At 50.6% G+C, this 17,919-nt stretch overlaps 1 protein-coding gene across 6 annotated transcripts in view; it reads right to left on the minus strand.

Moving 5' to 3' along the window:
• Nucleotides 1-4,369: 4,369 nt before the first annotated feature.
• The window catches only part of PFKFB4 (6-phosphofructo-2-kinase/fructose-2,6-biphosphatase 4), a 44,779-nt gene continuing 31,229 nt past the window's right edge, over nucleotides 4,370-17,919 (minus strand). For all 6 annotated transcript variants that reach the window (XM_084752701.1, XM_084752702.1, XM_084752700.1 and 3 more), the window contains exons 10-14: nucleotides 12,970-13,074; nucleotides 9,522-9,651; nucleotides 9,365-9,427; nucleotides 7,749-7,813; nucleotides 4,370-6,260 (exon numbers count right to left, since the gene is read on the minus strand). In XM_084752701.1, coding sequence (XP_084608827.1) covers nucleotides 6,201-6,260; nucleotides 7,749-7,813; nucleotides 9,365-9,427; nucleotides 9,522-9,651; nucleotides 12,970-13,074 — 423 coding nt within the window. In that variant the 3' untranslated portion in view covers nucleotides 4,370-6,200. The remainder of the gene's footprint in view (nucleotides 6,261-7,748; nucleotides 7,814-9,364; nucleotides 9,428-9,521; nucleotides 9,652-12,969; nucleotides 13,075-17,919) is intronic.

Genomic DNA, 17,919 nt, shown 5'->3' on the forward strand with positions numbered 1-17,919 from the left:
CTTTCCTACCTTTTAATTCTTTGTTTTTGTTTTTTTGAGACAGGGTTTCTTTGTATAGCCTTGGCTGTCCTGAACTTGCTTTGTAGACCAGGCCGGCCTCAAACTCACAGAGATCCACCTGCCTCTGCCTCCCGAGTACTGGGATTAAAGGTGTGCGCCACCACTGTCCGGCTTCCTACTTTTTAATTCTTAAATTGGCAAAGAGAAACAAACCCATTCCTGCATGCCTAGATGGCATCTCCAGCTCAGTTAGGATGCCTATCCCAGGCCAGAGGTGGCTCAGCACTTAAAAGCACTAGTTGGTCTTGTGGAGGGGCTGAGCTGGTTCCCAGCACCCATGTGGTGGCTCACAACCATCTGTAGCTCTGCCAGGGGATCCCATGCCCTCTTCGGACCTCTGTGGGCACCAGGTGCACATGTGGTACACATATATAGTCATACATACAACTCGAAAAGTCACTCACAATTCGTAGATGAGAACTGTGCAAGGGTCTGGCAAGCCAGAACAACACCCAGTGATGCTCAGAGGCCTGACAGGATGGGGGTGGCTGGGTGTAGGTGCATCCGAGGACTGGCCTGGGGTGGCTGGGTGTAGGTGCAGCCCAGGACTGGCCTGGGGTGGCACAGTCTAGTACAGCTAGCCCAATGGGCCCTGTTTTTCTCACCTAGCACCTGGGTCACCTAGCACCTATTGGATGACAGTCAGTCAAACATCCCTCCCCCCCTCAGCATCCATTGCACCTAGAGCAAGGGCTTTGCTGCAGGCCCAGCCAGTCAGTATGATAGAAGGGCAGGGTTGGCTAATTAGTCAGATATCAGTCGGCTTGGAGGCCATTGAGGCTAGACCCCCCTCTTCAGCCATCTTTGGACCTGTGGGGATCAGGAACCTGGGGAAGGCGGATGAGTGGTGATGGAGCCCACGCAGAATCCTGGGAACTAGAATCCGGAGGCTCAAGGGGGTAGCTCTAACTTTATTGTGCAGTGTATAAGCCGTTATGTGATTGAAGGGCCAATCAGACCATCCCATGCTAGCCTCAAGCACCAAGAGCAATCAATCAGGTTGGTGTAGCTATTAGGAAATGGGGAGGGGCGGGGCAGATCACCTCACGAGACTTCCCTAAAGAAAGGGGAAGAAGTCACGGCCCTAGCCTAGCCTCGGATCCATTTTGTGACCTCACTAGTGTGCTAGGTGTCCTTAGTGGGTCAACACTGTGTGCAGTGGATCAGGATCATTCGAGGAGCCGTAGGAGCCACTGAGGCCTCACTTGCCATTCCCTGTGGCCTCCATAAGTCTTCTCTAGACACACCCCACATGGACCCCACCCCCTTGTCTGGGATAACACTAATTTTGAGGAAAGAGGAAGTGGTACCCTTGCTCCTCCTTGGAATTTGAACCCCAGTGGAGAATGAGCAGTAAATTCCCCCTTTGCTGCAGGTGGCTCTGTTGATAATACCCTGTGGTGAAGACAGCAAGAAGCCCCCTTGCCCCGGCCTCCAATTAGGAGGAAATCCTGCTCCACAACCTCCTGGGAACTGCTAGAAGATGCAAAGAAAGTGACCCACCTGATGCCATAGAGACACAGGCAGCCGAGCCTGACCACCTGCCCAGTTCCCAGGACCCATGTGGTGGAGTCAAGAACCAACTCCCCAAGTGTCCACACGAGCACTATGACACCTGTGCTCCCTGCCCCCATAAATGTAAAGAGAAAGTTGTTAAAGGCACGGGGCAGGGGGAGGGGATAACCATCCCCTGGAGGAGTTAGGGCGTAGGTTTCTTAGGCTACTTCCGGCTGGTTAGGGCCGTTGGGTTCTTTGGGAAAATACCAATCAAGGGCATCCAGCATTCCAGGGGAACCAGCCAATTTCTTTCCTTGTCTCCTCGGAGGGTCCTTCTCCTTGCTTTGGGCTCTAATATTTAACCCTCTGAGTACTCAGAACTAAACTATCTCCAGCTGGCAAAGACCACACCCCTCTCCAAGCCACAGGAGGCTGTTATCACTTGTGGCTAAACTAAGGCAGTCCCATATCCCACATTTGGGATTAAAACAAAAACATATTGCCAGGTGTGGTAGCACTCGCCTTTAATCCCAGCACTCAGGAGGCAGAGGCAGGCGGATCACTGTGAGTTCGAGGCCAGCCTGGCCTAAAAAGTGAGTTTAGGACAGCCAAGGCTACACAGAGAAACCCTGTGTCAAAAAACAAAAGCAAAAAACCCAAAACAAAACAAAACAAAAAAAACAAACACCCAAAAACATATTTACATAACACAACTGAGATTTTTGTTTTGCTTTGTTTTTTGAGACAGGGTCTCTCTGTGTAGCCTTGGCTGTCCTGGACTCACTTTGTAGACCAGGCTGGCCTCGAACTCACAGTGATCCACCTGCCTCTGACTCCCAAGTGCTGGGATTAAAGGTGTGTGCCACCATGCCCAGCTCCAAGATTTTGAGATTTTAAAGAAACCAAAATCTACAGCGTGTGCCACCAGCACCCGGCCAATTATTTTACTTTCAATTATGTACATAATGTGTGTGCCACCTATGTATGTGTGAGCCGGATTTTCAAGCAGTGTGAGAAACATCATGGGAGCTGGGAACTGAACTCGGGTCCTCTGCAGGAATGGTATGCGCTCTTCATCACTGAGCCATCTCTCCAGCCCCTAGGTAACTATTTCAAAAGGAAACACCTCTGGCTGCAGCCCTCCTGAACAGACGTTAATGAGGTGCAGTGGAAGCCGGGACACGCCTGTGGAACCTGGTGCAGCAATCCAGGGGAGACGATCAAAGTGTGGGCCATCAGTGCATCGACTTTGGCTTATTCGTGGTGTGGGTTTTGGTCCCAGGACTCATGCTAGACGAGCAGTTTGTTTCGCACGTATTTTGAAAACAGACCTAAGATTGGCCGAGGTTTTAGAGTGAGTGACAAGGAGCGGCCATCACCTAGGCTCATGGGGACGCCTGGGTGTGGGAGTTAGGGATGGGGGTTATGGTCTGCAACTTAGCTGAGTGAAGTGTAAATTAAACTTGAAGTGGACAGTGAACAAAGAAAACCAATGGCTTCTCAGGAAGAGCCCTGAGCACTCCACACCGAGAGGAAAGACTCTATGGAAACCAGGCTTGGAGCCGGGCATGGTGGTGCACACCTCTAATCCCAGCACTCAGGAGGCAGAGGCAGGTGGATCTCTGTGAGTTCAGGGCCAGCCTGATCTACAGAGTGAAGTCTAGGACAGGGATGTTACACAGAGAAACCCTAAGGACCTGGGTTCAATTCCCAGCACTCAATGACAGGTCACAACTACTCCAGTACCAGAGAATCCAATGTCCTCTTCTGGCCTCTGTGGGCACCAGGCATGCACATGGTGAATAGATACATAGGCAGGCAAATACCCATACAGAAAATAATTAAAAATTAACAACTAAAAGGGAGAGAGATTGTGGAACTTGAGTAAGAATTGGCTCCTACAGGCTTAGGTTTGAATACATAGCCATGAGGGAGTGGATCTTCTTGAGAGGGATTAGGAGTGTGGCCTTGCTGAAAGAACTGTGTCACTAGGGGTGGAGCTTTGAGGTTTCAAAAAGCCCATTCCAAGCCCAGAGTGTCTCTCTTCCGCCTTAGGATCCAGATGTAGAAGGTTCAGTTACTTCTTCAGCACCGTGCCTGCCTGCGTGTCACCATGCTCCCTGCTGTAAGAAGAGTGGTCTGTAAGCCAGCACCAGCTAAATGCTTTCTTTTATAAGCGTTGTGGTCATGGTGTCTCTGCATGGCAATAGGGTAAGAAAAAGATCCTGGCTGGGCGTGGTGGTGCACGCCTTCAATCCCAGCACTAGGGAGGCAGAGGCAGGTGGATCGCTGTGAGTTCGAGGCCATCCTGGTCTACAAAGTGAGTCTAGACAGCCAAGGCTACACAGAGAAACGGCTGTCTGGAAAACCAAAAAAACAAAACAAAACAAAAACCTCCTGCCTCTGCCTCCAGAGTGCTGAGGTTACAGATGTGTGCCACCATGCCTTCCTGTGTTTTCCTTTTTTCTTTTTCCCTGACAAAGTTTCTCTGTGTGGCCTTGGCTGTTCTAGACTTGCTTTGTAAACCAGGCTGGTCTTGAACTCATAGTGATTCGTTTGCCTCTGCCTCCCAAGTGCTGGGATTAAAGGCCCATGCCGCCATGCCCAGCTCTGGCTGTGTTTTTCAAGGGTGCACCTGGGCAGAAGCTGACTTAAGGATTTGAATACAGACCTATGAGAAAGCCTACAATAGGTGACCACAGAGCTAGCAGAAAGACAACCCCCCACTCCCCCTCTACACACACACACACACACACACACACACACACACACACACACACACAGAAAACTAGATACAAAATACCACCTTGGATTACTGTTTTTTAAAAAGTATTTATTGCAAAGAATGATGGACACAGTGCAATGTACAACTGAAATCCATTATTATACATTCTAGGGAAAGCAGGACAGTGTTGGCAGTTCCTCCCATGAACCATCTCAGCTAAAACCCAGTGGCCAACTCAACATGCAGCTGCCTGGAAAAGGCCGCTTTCCAGGTGCTTGAGGGAGGGGCTGTTCCAGGGCATATCCTGCTCCACTGACATCCTCCTGCCTCAACCCTCCACCCTTAGTTCTCTGATTCCAACACTTCCTGTCTTCCCTGGGCACAGAGGAAAAAGGCTTTGGTGGTCTTCGCCTTAAGTGGCATCCATCTGTTGATTACAAGGATCTGCTGTGGTTCACAAGTGTGTCTAGACAACATGACAAACATCACTCAAACTCTGAAAGACACGGGGACAAAAGCTGCAGACCCCATATGTGGAAGGCAGTGGTAGGATGGTCCTCTAGCTCCAAGCTCGGCCTTGGAGATCTGATGAGATGAGTCCAGGAGAGTCCTGCCCCAGCCCCACCCAGGCTACAGCTGCTGAGGAGTGACCCTGGCTGGAGTAATGGCACCATTTTCTTAGGGGCAGGTGGCATCTGCAAGCTACACAGCCCAGGGCTGGCAAGAGTGGACTGCTCTGCCAGATTCGGGCCTGGAAAGGTTCTTGGATGCAGGGCCTGGCTTCCCCACGGCTGCTCTGTGGACACTGGAGCACCAGGGACCGTCACAGAAAGGTCCTAGCCTGCATCACAGCCTGCTTATCACTCTGCTGGTCAGCTGAGACATGGAGCCTGAATTTGCTATCTGGACCCACAGGAACTCAGGGCAAGAGAGGCACCAGTGTCATAAGGCGGTTTTCACTAGGGCTTACTTTGTACATGAATCAAAGTTAAGGTGGGGCGGGGACTCCTCTCGCGGCCAGGGCTGTCTCTGTGTTTTGTCCTACAGGTAGAGGCCAACAAACAAGAGGACCAGTTCTGAGCCCTTTATGACAGAGGCATGTCCCTGTTACCAGTGTACAGTGCTGTGGCAGGGGCAGAGCCAGCTAGAGGAGACCAGCTTCCATAAGCACTTTGGTGTGTGCACCAAGAAGGTACTTGATGAAGCGGCCCTGCCTCACATGGTCCCCTGTGAGAGCATTTAGGACAAGGCAGCCTGGGCCATGGCTATTCCAATATTTCGGTGTACAGCTTGGTAGACATTAGGAAGGGCGGCACAAATGCTTATCCAGTGTCATACGCCAAAGAGAACGTGTTGTTCTCATGAGTGCCCACAAATGTGGGTGACAGCTCCTCTGTTCCACTCTTCTGTTCCAGGCAGGAAAGGAAGGGCTCTCCACTTCACCTGGGGCAGCATTCACTTGAGGTCCCAAGAGGATCTAGCCTCTGGCTTCAAGAGAGGACAGTAGAGCTCACGGGGGGGGGGGGGGGGGGCCTGGCCCATTTCAGGCAGCTGGGCTACAGTGGGGGTGTCCTAGTGAGACCTTTTGTCTCAGTGTCACATTGAAGGTTACAAACGCCAGGAAGCAGCTAGCTAGCCAGCCTGGTGAGCGCACTGCTTGGGGGCTGAAGCAGGGGAGCAGCAGCAGCGCACAGAGGCCAGCGTTCTCCACAGCAGCTCAGCAGCCACGCCCAACCCTGTCACTGGCCGTCAGCAAGGGGGCAGGTGGGCTAGGCTGAGCGTCTGAGTGCTGCCAGCCTCCCATGGCTTCAGGAACGTTCCTGCATGGTGACATCATCAGCTCTGCAAACACCAGGGAGGCCTGTAGTGACCCCTCCACAGAGGTCAGGGCCTGCCAGGGGTCTTGAATGCGTTGTGGTCATTGGTGAGCAGGGACTGTGACAAGAGCTTCCTCTGAAGGCCTGGATATGTCTACATTCTGCACAACAGTGAAGACAAAGAATGTTCACTCTGGACAGGGGTTGATGGGACACCTCCCTCCTGCTGTCCTGATCACTGTGGCCAGCGGACACATATGCTCACACCAGCAGCCCAAGCTGGAAGACCCTAACCTGCCACCACTTGATGGGTGCCCAGATGACAGGACAACACTGGGTGAGGGTGCTACCCATTTCCTGCTCCACTAAAAGCAGGTGCTACCCAAAGTAAGGCCACTCCACTTCCCAGCTGAGGGCTGGTTGGGAAGAGGTGGGGCAGGGAGAGGGCTCAGCTCCTGAGAGTACCTCCTTCCTGGCTCTAACCTATGGCCATCTAGTCTGTAATGTGGCTCATCTCCCCAGGACTGGGCCACAGGGTCCCGTGAAACCCCTGAAGCTCTCACTGTGAATGACCCCTACAAAATTATGAAGTTCCATCTTTGGCCTGCTGAGCTTCGGGTATCACAGGCTGGAGGAACGGGGAGCTTGAGACTCCCCTCAGTTTCATGAGCCTATCCTGTGAGCCCTCAGTGGGCCCTTAATTCCAGCTCCTGCAGGAATGCATCAGAAATTATAGTCCTGTGTGGTATGACATGCCAGGTCCTTAGGGACACAGACATGCTCTTCTTGGCCTGCATTGAGCTCACAGACCAGGCCTAGGAACTGCAGGAGCAGCTAGCATCCTTACTTTGAGGCAGAGTTCATTTTTTTTTTGTTTTTTGTTTTGTTTTGTTTTGGAGACAGGGTCTCTCTGTGTTAGCCTTGGCTGTCCTGGACTTTCTTTGTAGACCAGGCTGGCCTCGAACTTACAGAGATCCTCCTACCTCTGCCTCCCAAGTGCTGGGCTTAAAAGTGTGTGCCTTCATGCCGCGCCCCAAGGGTGTTTGTTTGTTATTGTTTTGTTTTGTCTTTTGAAAGAGGGTCTCATGTAGATGAAGATGACTTTTAACCTCTGCTCCTCTTGCCTCCATATGCTGGAATTATAGGCATGTCACTAAGCATTATGGGGACCAAATCCAGGACTTTGTATATGATAGGCAAGCACTCTACCAGCTTAGCCACATCACCAGGCCCATGATCCATTTTAAAGTTCAAAGATGTTCAGTTTAAAAAGGTGCTCGTGATGCCTGGACTGGCAAGGGAAGAGAATCATCACCTGCCGTGTGTGTGGGCAGTTGGCTTCCTCCTCACCTGGGACCAGCTCTGGTTCAGATCCATGGCAGGGCTGCCTAGGAGCTATAAGGCCTCAAGACCAAGGAGCCAAACACACCCAGGTCGGGGTGCTTTCCTGCTGGTGGCCCAGCTCCAGGTAGCTCCCCAGGGCTGACCTTGGGAAGCACCTAGCCAAGGCACAGCTCCACCCTGGCTGCAGGAGACAGGCCTAAACAGAAAACAGCGCCAGGAAGAGACTAACCCTCACCTGGCCACTGACGCAACTAGGACACCCCAGGGGAACATGTCCACCACCCCAGCAGTGATCCCAGTGCTACCTGAGGCCTTTCTCGGTACGTGTTCACAGCTGCCACATTCAGGAATATGGACTCGACTTTACAACCTGCCAAAGAAAGAGGCCAGTGTAGTCCCCACACAGAGGGCAGCCAGAGCCACGGGCAAAAATTACTCTAAGATGGAGGCCAACACATGCACAGCTCAGCTTTAGGTCCCTCCTTCCCCAGACAGCTCCAGGGACCGCCAGGAGGCCCAGGAGCACTGTCAGACTCCTACTTACCCACGTGTGACTGACTGCCCATGTGTGCCATGTGGGGGACACTGGCTACCTACACAGGGACTGGGGGTGGCTGGGGCAGCAACAGGTTAACGATCACCATGGGATCCCTTACTCTTGGTGCCCCCAAGCCAGTGACATCCTCCATCCTGCCATAGAGAGTCCAGTCAGCCTGAGAGGAGGACGGGACAACAGCAGCTCCCAAGCATGACCCATGAGAGCAAGCTATGGCCTGAGCATCTACACTAAGAGGCAGAGAAGGGACACAAATGTCCTACATGCTGAATATTCTAAGGTTAAGGAAAGATCAAAGGTCACTGAGGAGGCTTCGTGTGGTCACAGGAACTTTGAGACTCATTCTGTAGCTCAGGCTGGCCTTGAACTTACTATGTAACTCTTGGCACTCTTCCTACCTCAGCTTTCTGATTACAAGTATAAGCTACCATAATTGAATACACCAAGTTTTGTTCTGGGTTTTTGTTTTTGTTTTTCAAGACAGGGTTTCTCTGTTTAGCCTTGGCTGTCCTGGACTTGCTTTGTAGACCAGGCTGGCCTCGAACTCACAGAGGTCTGCCTGCCTCTGTCTCCTGAGTGCTGGGATTATAGGTGTACGCCACCACACCTGGCCCATACACCAAGTTTTTTATAAACTAAAAAGTAAACTTGGGGGCTAGAGAGAAGGCTCAGAGGTTAAGAGCACGGTCTATTCTTCCAAAGGTCATGAGTTCAATTCCCAGCAACCACATGATGGCTCACAACCATCTATAATGAGATCTAGTGTCCTCTTCTGGTGTGCAGGCACACTTATGGGCAGAACATTATACAAATAATACATAATTTAAAAAATAAAGTAAACTTGCAGGGGAGTGGAGAGATGGCTCAGTGGTTAAGAGTGCCGCCTGCTCTTCCAGAGGTCCTGAGTTCAATTCCCAACAACCACATGGTGGCTCACAACCATCTATAATGTGATCTCATGCAGATAAAGTACTCATATACAATAAATAAATAAATCTTAAAAAAAAAAGCCAGGTGGTGGCGGCACACGCCTTTAATCCCAGCACTTGGGAGGTAGAGGCAGGTGGATCACTGTGAGTTCGAGGCCAGCCTGGTCTACAAAGCTGTCCAGGACAGCCAAGGCTACACAGAGAAACCCTGTCTCAAACAACAACAATAACAAAGCCAGCTAGATGCATGATTGAATTCTAGCACTGCTGAGGGGCTGAGACAGGAAGTTCCTGAGCAGAACTCTACCTTAAGACAGCGAAGAAGAAACCTAGGACGTGAGTGGTGGAGAATGAGTCCCGGGTAGAAAGAAGGGATTTGTGAGGCAGCACAGAAGCCTGCAGACAGCCAAGGTCAGCATGTGGGAAGTTCCCTTACCGTAAGCCACAGGCGTGAGCTTCAGGACGGTGTGCAAAGGACACTTGAGGTAGGGCAGCTCTTCTGTGGACAAAGGACAGGACTTGCATGCCATCCACATGCCTGGATGTCCCTCTGTCATGCACACAGCCCACCTGCCTGGGACAAGGCCTCTTACCGGCTGCCTTGTCAAGGAAGTAGGCCAGGAGGCAGCGCATCACAGCCTGGTGGCAGATGACCAGCACGTTCTCCTGTCGCTCCAGTTCCATGATGACAGGCTCCAGTCGCTGCACCAGGTCTTCGTAGGACTGCAGAGGCAAGCAAGGAAGGTGTCCCTCAGGCCTGGCGCCAGGGCTAGGAACGGAGGCAGAGGATCGTTCTGGCTAGTCTTACGTCAACTCGATGGCTCCCATAGGCTCACAGGGAGTGGCACTGTTAGGAGGCGTGGCCTTGTGGGAAGTGCGTCACTGGAAGTGGGCTTTGAGGCTTCAAATGTTCAAGCCAGGCCCAGTGTCACTCTCTCTTCCTGTGGCCTGAGGATCCAGATGTAAAACTCTCACCTACCTCTCCAGCGCCATGTCTGCCTGCGTGCCACCACGCTTTTGTAAGAGTTGCTGAGGTTATGGCAGATCTTCACAGCAATAGAAACCTTAACTAAGACAGGCAGTAACCTCAATTGAGAAAATGCCTCCCTAAGATCTGGCTGTAAGGCTTTTTCTTAGTGATGACTGTAGGAAGGCCCAGCCCATTGTGGGTGGGGCCATCCCTGGGCTGGTGGTCCTGGGTTCTATTAAAAAAGCAGGCTGAGCAAGTCATGAGGAACACGGCAGGCCCTTCCATGGCCTCTGATCAGCCCCTGCTCCAGGTTCCTGCCCTGCTTGTTGAATTCCTGTGTTGACTTCATTCAATAATGAACTACAATGTGGACGCTTAAGCCAAATAAACCCTGTCCTCCCCAACTTGCTTTTGATCACGGTGTTTCATCACAGCCACAGAAACCCGAAGACAGGCGTGCTGGCCATCGGGCCACCTGCCAACCCCAGGAACTGCTCACGAGGTTGTTTAAACTTCCTCCAGCCTTGTTCCTGAGGGAGTGGACAGCTGCCCTTTGAAGGCTGCTTTAGTGAGATGTCCAACTTGGGTAGGATCTGGGGGCAGCCTGGGAAGGGGACCACCTCCTCCCTCCAGGGCTAGGTCCTGGGAGGACTGAGGGCGCACACCCCCCCCCAAGAGGCTACTGTCAGGTCCAAAAGAAACTCAGGACAGCCAGGCATGGTGGCGCACGCCTTTAAACCCAGCACTTGAGAGGCAGAGGCAGGCAGATCGCTGTGAGTTCGAGGCCAGCCTGGTCTACAAAGTGAGTCCAGGACAGTCAAGATAACACAGAGAAACCCTGTCTCAAAAAAAGAAAAAAAAAAACCTCAGGACAACTGGCTATATCCATAAAGCCCACTGGTGCACCAAAGCACATGCTGGCCTGCAGGCTGCCTCAGTTTCTAGAACCTATGGCTCTTCCCATCCCACCCACCTCAATCCTCCCCGGCTCACGGCTTCCTTCCCCCAGCCTCATTCCTCATAACCCTACTATTTTGATGATGCGCTCTCTTGATGCTCTGTCTCTTGGTCTTGTCTCTCTCTTCTTCTTCCTCCACTTTCCTCTCGTGGCCAAGTCTGGTCTGCTAGCCATGTTCAGTTCACTACTTTCTCTCTCTGCTCTGGACTCTTCCAGATGACTCTCCCTCTTATGTACAGTGAGAACGTTCTGCTTAGGCATACCTTGGAGCAGTCCTGCCCTCAGCTAACACTGCTATCTTGTGCCATCCGTGGGCCCTCCGCAGCCTTCCACTAAGGGACTCAGTTGCTGGAAGCTGTGACTGGCAGGAAGGGTCCCACCCTCGGGCATGGGTGGGTGTGGTGGGACAAAGGCCCTGGAGCTTCCTGGAATGTGACAACTGTCAGAACCCGAGATCCTCAGGAACAACTTGTCTGCTTGTCTGCTTGCCTGTTTCTTCCCTACTGTTGTAGTAATGAGCACCCTGGATGCCCACTGGGGCAACCCCTAGCTCTGTTTTTTACCTGAGAACCAGGCCTGGGAGTGGGGACAGTTCATTCCTCTGCAGGTATCCATATCTCAAATCCCACCGCCAGCAGAGCTTGCCCCACACTGAGACTAGGCAAGGGTACCAACGCCCTGACCCGCGCTAACCTCTAGCAGTCCTGGTAATTCAAACCATAACCAGTTTTCCCTACATTCTCAAATCTGAGAAGCTGCATTCTTTATTTTATTTTTTATGTGTGTGTGGAAGGGACTATGTCCAGTGATTATATGTACGCATGCACACGGATGTGGAGGCTTTGAGGTCAACCTCAGATGTCATTTGTCAGGTGCTGTCTACCCTCTTTCTTTTTTTTTTTCTTTTCTTTTTTTGGTTTTTTGAGACAGGGTTTCTCTGTGTAGCTTTGGCTGTTCTGGACTCGCTTTGTAGACCAGGCTGGCCTCAAACTGACAGTGATCCTCCTGCCTCTGCCTCCCGAGTGCTGGGATTAAAGGCGTGCACCACCACGCCTAGCTTCTTTGTTTGTTTGTTTTACTTTTTAAAAATATAGTTTATTAATTTATTCATATTACATTTCAATTGTTATCCCATCCCTTGTATCCTCCCATTTCTCCCTCCCTCCGATTTTCCCCTTACTCCCCTCCCCTATGACTATGACTGAGGGGGACCTCTTCCCCCTGTATATGCTCATAGGGCTTTGTTTTGTTTTTTTAAGCTGGGTTCTGGGGCTCGAACTGGGGGCCTGTTTGCAAGGCAGGCATGGGACTGCACTAACTCCCAACCTTGCATTGGGCAGTTCTGAACCTGAGAACTATGTGAGAACTGTTCATGTTACCCGGAGCTCCATGACCCCACATATGTGTCTCAGGGAGTATTCAGTCATCATCTCAGGGCACAGGAGGAGACCCCTCAACCCAGGTGACCCCTCACTTTCTGACCTTGGCCTGGAATGACCAGGGAATCTCTAAGGGGAGGTGGCAGTGTGGTGGCTTTGCCAAATCTCTCTGCACAAGGAGACCTTCTCCATGGATCTGGAAGCAGGGCTAGGGCTGGCACACAGAGCTGTGTGGAGGCCAGAATCACCTTTTGACAAGTGGAAACATCCAAATAAGGATAAATGGCCCAGGGCTGAGACAAGAGGGATGCACCTAGGAGTGAGCCCTGAGTCCATAACCTCTTAGAGCACTCTGGGAAACAGCCAATGACAGTTCCCTGAGAAAGGAGTGGCCTAGGCATCCTGGGAGACCATGACTTAGCCGCAGAGGTCCTGGGAAGCCAAACCCAACTGAGCCAGGGACACCCAGCTCAGGCTCTGTCCTCACCAGCTCTGCACTCTTAGGAAGGGGGAAGACAAAAGCTGAGAAGCAGAGAGGGATCAACATGGCTGGTCCCCGTTCTCTGTAGCACTGTCCCCCCACTACCCAGGGAAGAGCAAAGGTCCAGGAGTCAGAGCTGGGAACTGATGGAAAGAAAATACCCACACTGGGCTGCGTGCCTCAGGCCAAGCCTCCAAGCCCTGGCCACAGGCAGCACTGCCAGGCAGGCAGCAGGTGCCCAAATCCCACCTACCTCACCCTTTGGGTACCGGTACCGGTACTTGTCCTGATCCCTTAGGGCGAACTCCAGCGGATAGTAACTCTGGATTTCTTCATAGGTCATTTCCTCACAGACACCCTAGGAAGACACAGCAATCATCACCCATGCCAGGCTGAAAAGACCGACCTTGGGGTGGAGGAGAAGACAGAGACCACCAGCATTTCCTGGGCCAAGGGGACCCTCCTAGCACCAAGCTTACACTGTGTGGAAAGCAGGCCCTATTTGGATATGGAGCTTGGTGGTCGCCACATTCGTAGGAAGCTATGAGAATAGTCCTTACCTACCCACCACAGCTATCCAGTGGACAATATAGGATGTAGCACTAATGTGTGTCTTTTCCTAAGTCTTTTTAAATATCTTATTTATTTTATTTTTTATTTTGGTTTTTCAAGACAGGGGTTCTCTGCGTAGCATTGGCTGATCTAAACTCGCTTTGTGTAGACCAGATTGGCCTCAAACTCACAGAGAACCACCTGCCTCAGTCTCCCTGAGTGCTGGGATTACAGGCGTCCTCCATCCTGCCCAGCTTTGCTTTTCGTGGTTTTGAGGCAGGGATTCTCTATGTGGCCCTGACTGTCCTGGAACTCACTATGTAGACCAGGCTAGCCTCAAACTCAGAGATAACCATCTGCCTCTGCCTCTCAAATGCTGATGTTAAAGGCATGGGTCACTAATAAAATAAAATTTTTATTGCCTTATTTATTTATTTGTTTGTCTGTTAGTTCATCGTGTGTATGTGTGCACCCATGTTTATGACATGACATGGTTATGGACATCAGAGGACAACTTGCAGAATTAGTTCTCTCATCCCATTGTGTGAACCCTAGGAATAGACTCAAGTTGTCAGGCTTGTCAGCAAACGTCTTCACCTGCCCCCAACTCCTTTTTGTTTGTTTATTTGTTTGTTTGAGGGAGGTTGTTTTGATTTTGAGACAGGGGTTCTTTGTGTAGCCTTGGCTGTCCTGGACTCAACCTGTAGGCCAGGCTGGCCTCAAACTCACAGAGATCCACCTGCCTCTGCCTCCTGAGTGCTGGGATTAAAGGCATGGATGACGTGGGGGTATTTTTTGTTTTTGTTTTTGTTTTTGTTTTTTGATTTTTTTGAGACAGGGTCTCTCTGTGTTAGCCTTGGCTGTTCTGGACTCACTTTGTAGACCAGGCTGGCCTTGAACTCACAGCGATTCGCTTGCCTCTGCCTCCCAAGTGCTGGGATTAAAGGCCTGAGCCACCACACAGGGTTTCTTGTGTAGTTCGGCCTGTTCTGGAACTGGCTCTGTAGACCAGACTGGCCTCAAACTCAGGGATCCACCTGCCTACACCTTCCCAGTGCTGAGAGTAAAGGCCAGGCCCTGGCCCTTCTTAAATCTTGTCTATTATGGAAATACTACATATGAGTAGAGGCTGCTATGTAAACTATAATAAAAAATTTCATTTGTGTCCTGGAGGGAGAAAGCAGGCTGGAGTGAACAAGAAGCACGCAAAGAGAAAGAAAGAGAGACAGAGACAGAACAGAAACATATATTATCTCACATAAGTGTCAAAACAAATCAAGTCAAGCTGGGCACACTGGGAGATGGGGTCATAAGTACAAGGAGCGGAGGTCAGTCTAATCTACATAAGACCCTGTCTCAAAAAACAAAATGGAGGCTGGAGAGATGTGTCAGTGGTTAAGGGCACCGCCTGCTCTTCCAGAGGTCGGAGTTCAATTCCCAGCAACCACATGTTGGCTCACAACCATCAATAATGTTATCTGATGCCCTCTTCCGCAGATAAAGCACTCATATGCAATAAATAAATCTTTTAAAAAAAGAAAAACGTTGAGTCAAAGTCACACACTACTTTAAAAACAAAAAACAAAAAAACAAAATGGGAGCCAGGCAGTGGTGGCTCACGCCTTTAATCCCAGCACTCAGGAGGCAGAGGCAGGTGGATCACTGTGAGTTCGAGGCCAGCCTGATTTACAAGGCAAGTCCAGGAGAGCTAATTCTACACAGAGAAAGCCTATCTTTAAAAACAAAACAAACACCAAAATGGGGCTAGCGCAGTTAAGCATGCATACCACTCTTGCAGAGGAGCTGAGTTCAATTCCCAGCACCCATATCAGGCATCTCACAACTGAGCGTAAGCTCCAGAAGATCTAGTGCGCTTTTCTGGTCTCTGCAGACACCACACACACACACACACACACACACACACACACACACACACACACACACCACAATAAATTATTAGCCCCCAGCAGAGAAAAAAGGTGATGGAAAATACCAAAATGTTTTTTAAGACCCCCAAGAGACATTGAAGAGACTGAAGCATCTCATGAACTCCTTCCACCTGACTGAGCCACCACCAGCGTGGCATCATGGCAGCCTTAAGAAAATAATACAGCCGGGCGAGGTGGCACTTGGGAGGCAGAGGCCAGCCTGGTCTACGAAGTGAGTCCAGGACAGCCAAGGCTACACAGAGAAACCCTGTCTCAAAACAAAACAAAACTACATCAACAAGACAACAAAACAAAACAAAACAAAAAAGAAAATAATACATGTTTTGATATCAGGAAGTGAAGCGGTGTTGTAATAAGTTCTTAAGAATGTGGAAATGGTTACAGAAGCAGGAAGAATGTTTTAGGTTGCCTTGAAGAGCCTGCTGATGACACTGTAGATGTTAAAGGGGATCGTGGGATGGCTGGGGCTGGGGCGGGAAGCAAAGGTTGATAAGGAAAGCCCTGATCAGGCTGGGAAGATAACACACTTGAGAAAGTGTTTGCTGACTCTGAGAGCCTGAGTCTGAATCCCCAACACTCATGTAGAAAGCTAATATGGCAGCACACATTTGTCATCCTAGTACTGGGGAGGTAGAGATAGGAGCTTGCTGAATCAGTGAGCACCAGGTTCAGTGAAGACCCTGTCTCAAACAGTCACATGGATCCCAGCACTCGGGAGGCAGAGGCAGGCAGATCTCTGTGAGTTCGAGGCCAGCCTGGTCTAGGAAGTGAGTCCAGGACAGCCAAGGCTACACAGAGAGACCTGTCTCAAAAAACAAAACAACAACAAACTAATGAGATGGAAAGTGACTGAAGAACACTTGGCATTAGTGTCGACCTCCGGGATTATGCACACCATACGCGCATGTGCACAACACTCAGGAACACAGACTCTCGGAGGAGACTCACAGGGCTGTGGGAATAAGGCTGGGCAAAGGAGGTTAGCAGCAAGAGCCACACCAGGCTGGGTGAGGCTGTACACACCTGTAATCCCAGCACTCAGGGAGGCAGAGGCAGGAGGATCACTGTGAGTTTGAGGCCAGCCTGGTCTACAAAGTGTGTCCAGGACAGCCAAGGCTGCACAGACAGACCTTGTCTTGGAAAAGCAAAAACCAAAACCAAAACCAAGCAAAACAAAACAAATAAGACCAAGAGTCACACCAGAATCCTGAGGTGACAAAAGGAGGGCCACCACACTAAGGGCTCCAGCCACAAAGCAAAGCTAGTCTGACTTTCCAAAGCTGAATGAAAAAGCAGAAGTAAAAATGAACTAAAAACACAAACAGCAATAGAAACTATCCAAACAGAAGCTCAGTAAGAAAACACAGAACCCTTACCACACCCTAAAACAAATCGACAAGGGCACGAGGGGATGGAGCGTGGGTCAGAGCATTTGCTGCACACCACACACGAAGGACTGTGTTCCAATCCTCAGCACCCACGTGCAAAGCTAGGCAAGGCTGCACATGCCGGCCCCCCGCAGTGCTGTGGGGCAGAGAGTGGAGGACCACAGAGGCTTGTTGGCAGCCCTCCAACTTAGTAACACACTGCCTCGGGGAAGAAGGGAGAGAGCAATGGACCAAGACGCCCAGCTTCCTCCTGTAGCTTCTTGGTGCATCCATATGCACACATACATGCATATACCACACTCACACACACACTATCACACTACACATGCACCACGGACACACGTGCATATACAAAAACAAAAAACAAAAGAAATGCCAGAGCAGTGGTGGCCTCGAACACACAGAGATCCGCAGTGCTGAGATTAAAGGTGTGCACCACCACGCCCAGCCATCTCTCCCTCTCTTCTCTGCCCCCCCAACCTCTTTCTCCATACCCCAAGATTTATTACTTATACAGTATTCTGCCTGCATGTGCACCTATAGGCCAGAAGAGGGCACCAGATCTCATTATAGATGGTTGTGAGCCACCACGTGGTTGCTGGGAATTGAACTTAGGACCTCTAAAGATGCAGTCAGTGCTCTTAACTGCTGAGCCATCTCTCCACCCTCGATTTTTATAATTTCAAAAAGCCTTTCTCCACTTGTTGTCACACCCTCACTGCCTATATGCAATCTCTCAAATGAGACTCTAGGGCAAGAAATGGGCAGGACAATGTCTCTGTCTCTGTCTCTCTCTCTCTCTCTCTCTCACACACACACACACACACACACACCCCACACACAACACGCTTACTTTGGTTCCTCCTGCCTCTATTTCCCAAGCGCAGGGGTTACAGGTGCGTGCTGCCACGACTCGATTATGCACTGCCATAGATGCCACCCTGGGCTCTCTGCACTAACTAAGCCATCCTCAACCCACAAGCTATAAGACGTGTGCCACTAACCCAGCAGCACAAACTTTTATGAGAATTTCAGCCACATAGAAAATTAAGAGATGGGTTGGGCATTGTGGTACAAGTCTTTAATCCCAGCACTTGAAAGGCAGAGACAGATGGATCTCTGTGAGTTCAAGTCCAGCCTGATCTACAAAGAGAGTTCCAGGACAGCCAAGTCTACATAGAGAAACCCTGCCTCAAAAACCAAAAAGAAAGAAAGAAAGAAAGAAAAAAAAAGATGAAGAGACACCAGTAAGATGGCGCCTGGTCTGCACCTCTTAGCCACAGTAACAACACAGAGCAAATGAATTCCAACTGA

This window comes from Acomys minous (genome assembly GCF_964271855.1).
Source record: "Acomys minous genome assembly, chromosome: 13".
NCBI classification, from domain to species: Eukaryota; Metazoa; Chordata; class Mammalia; order Rodentia; family Muridae; genus Acomys; species Acomys minous.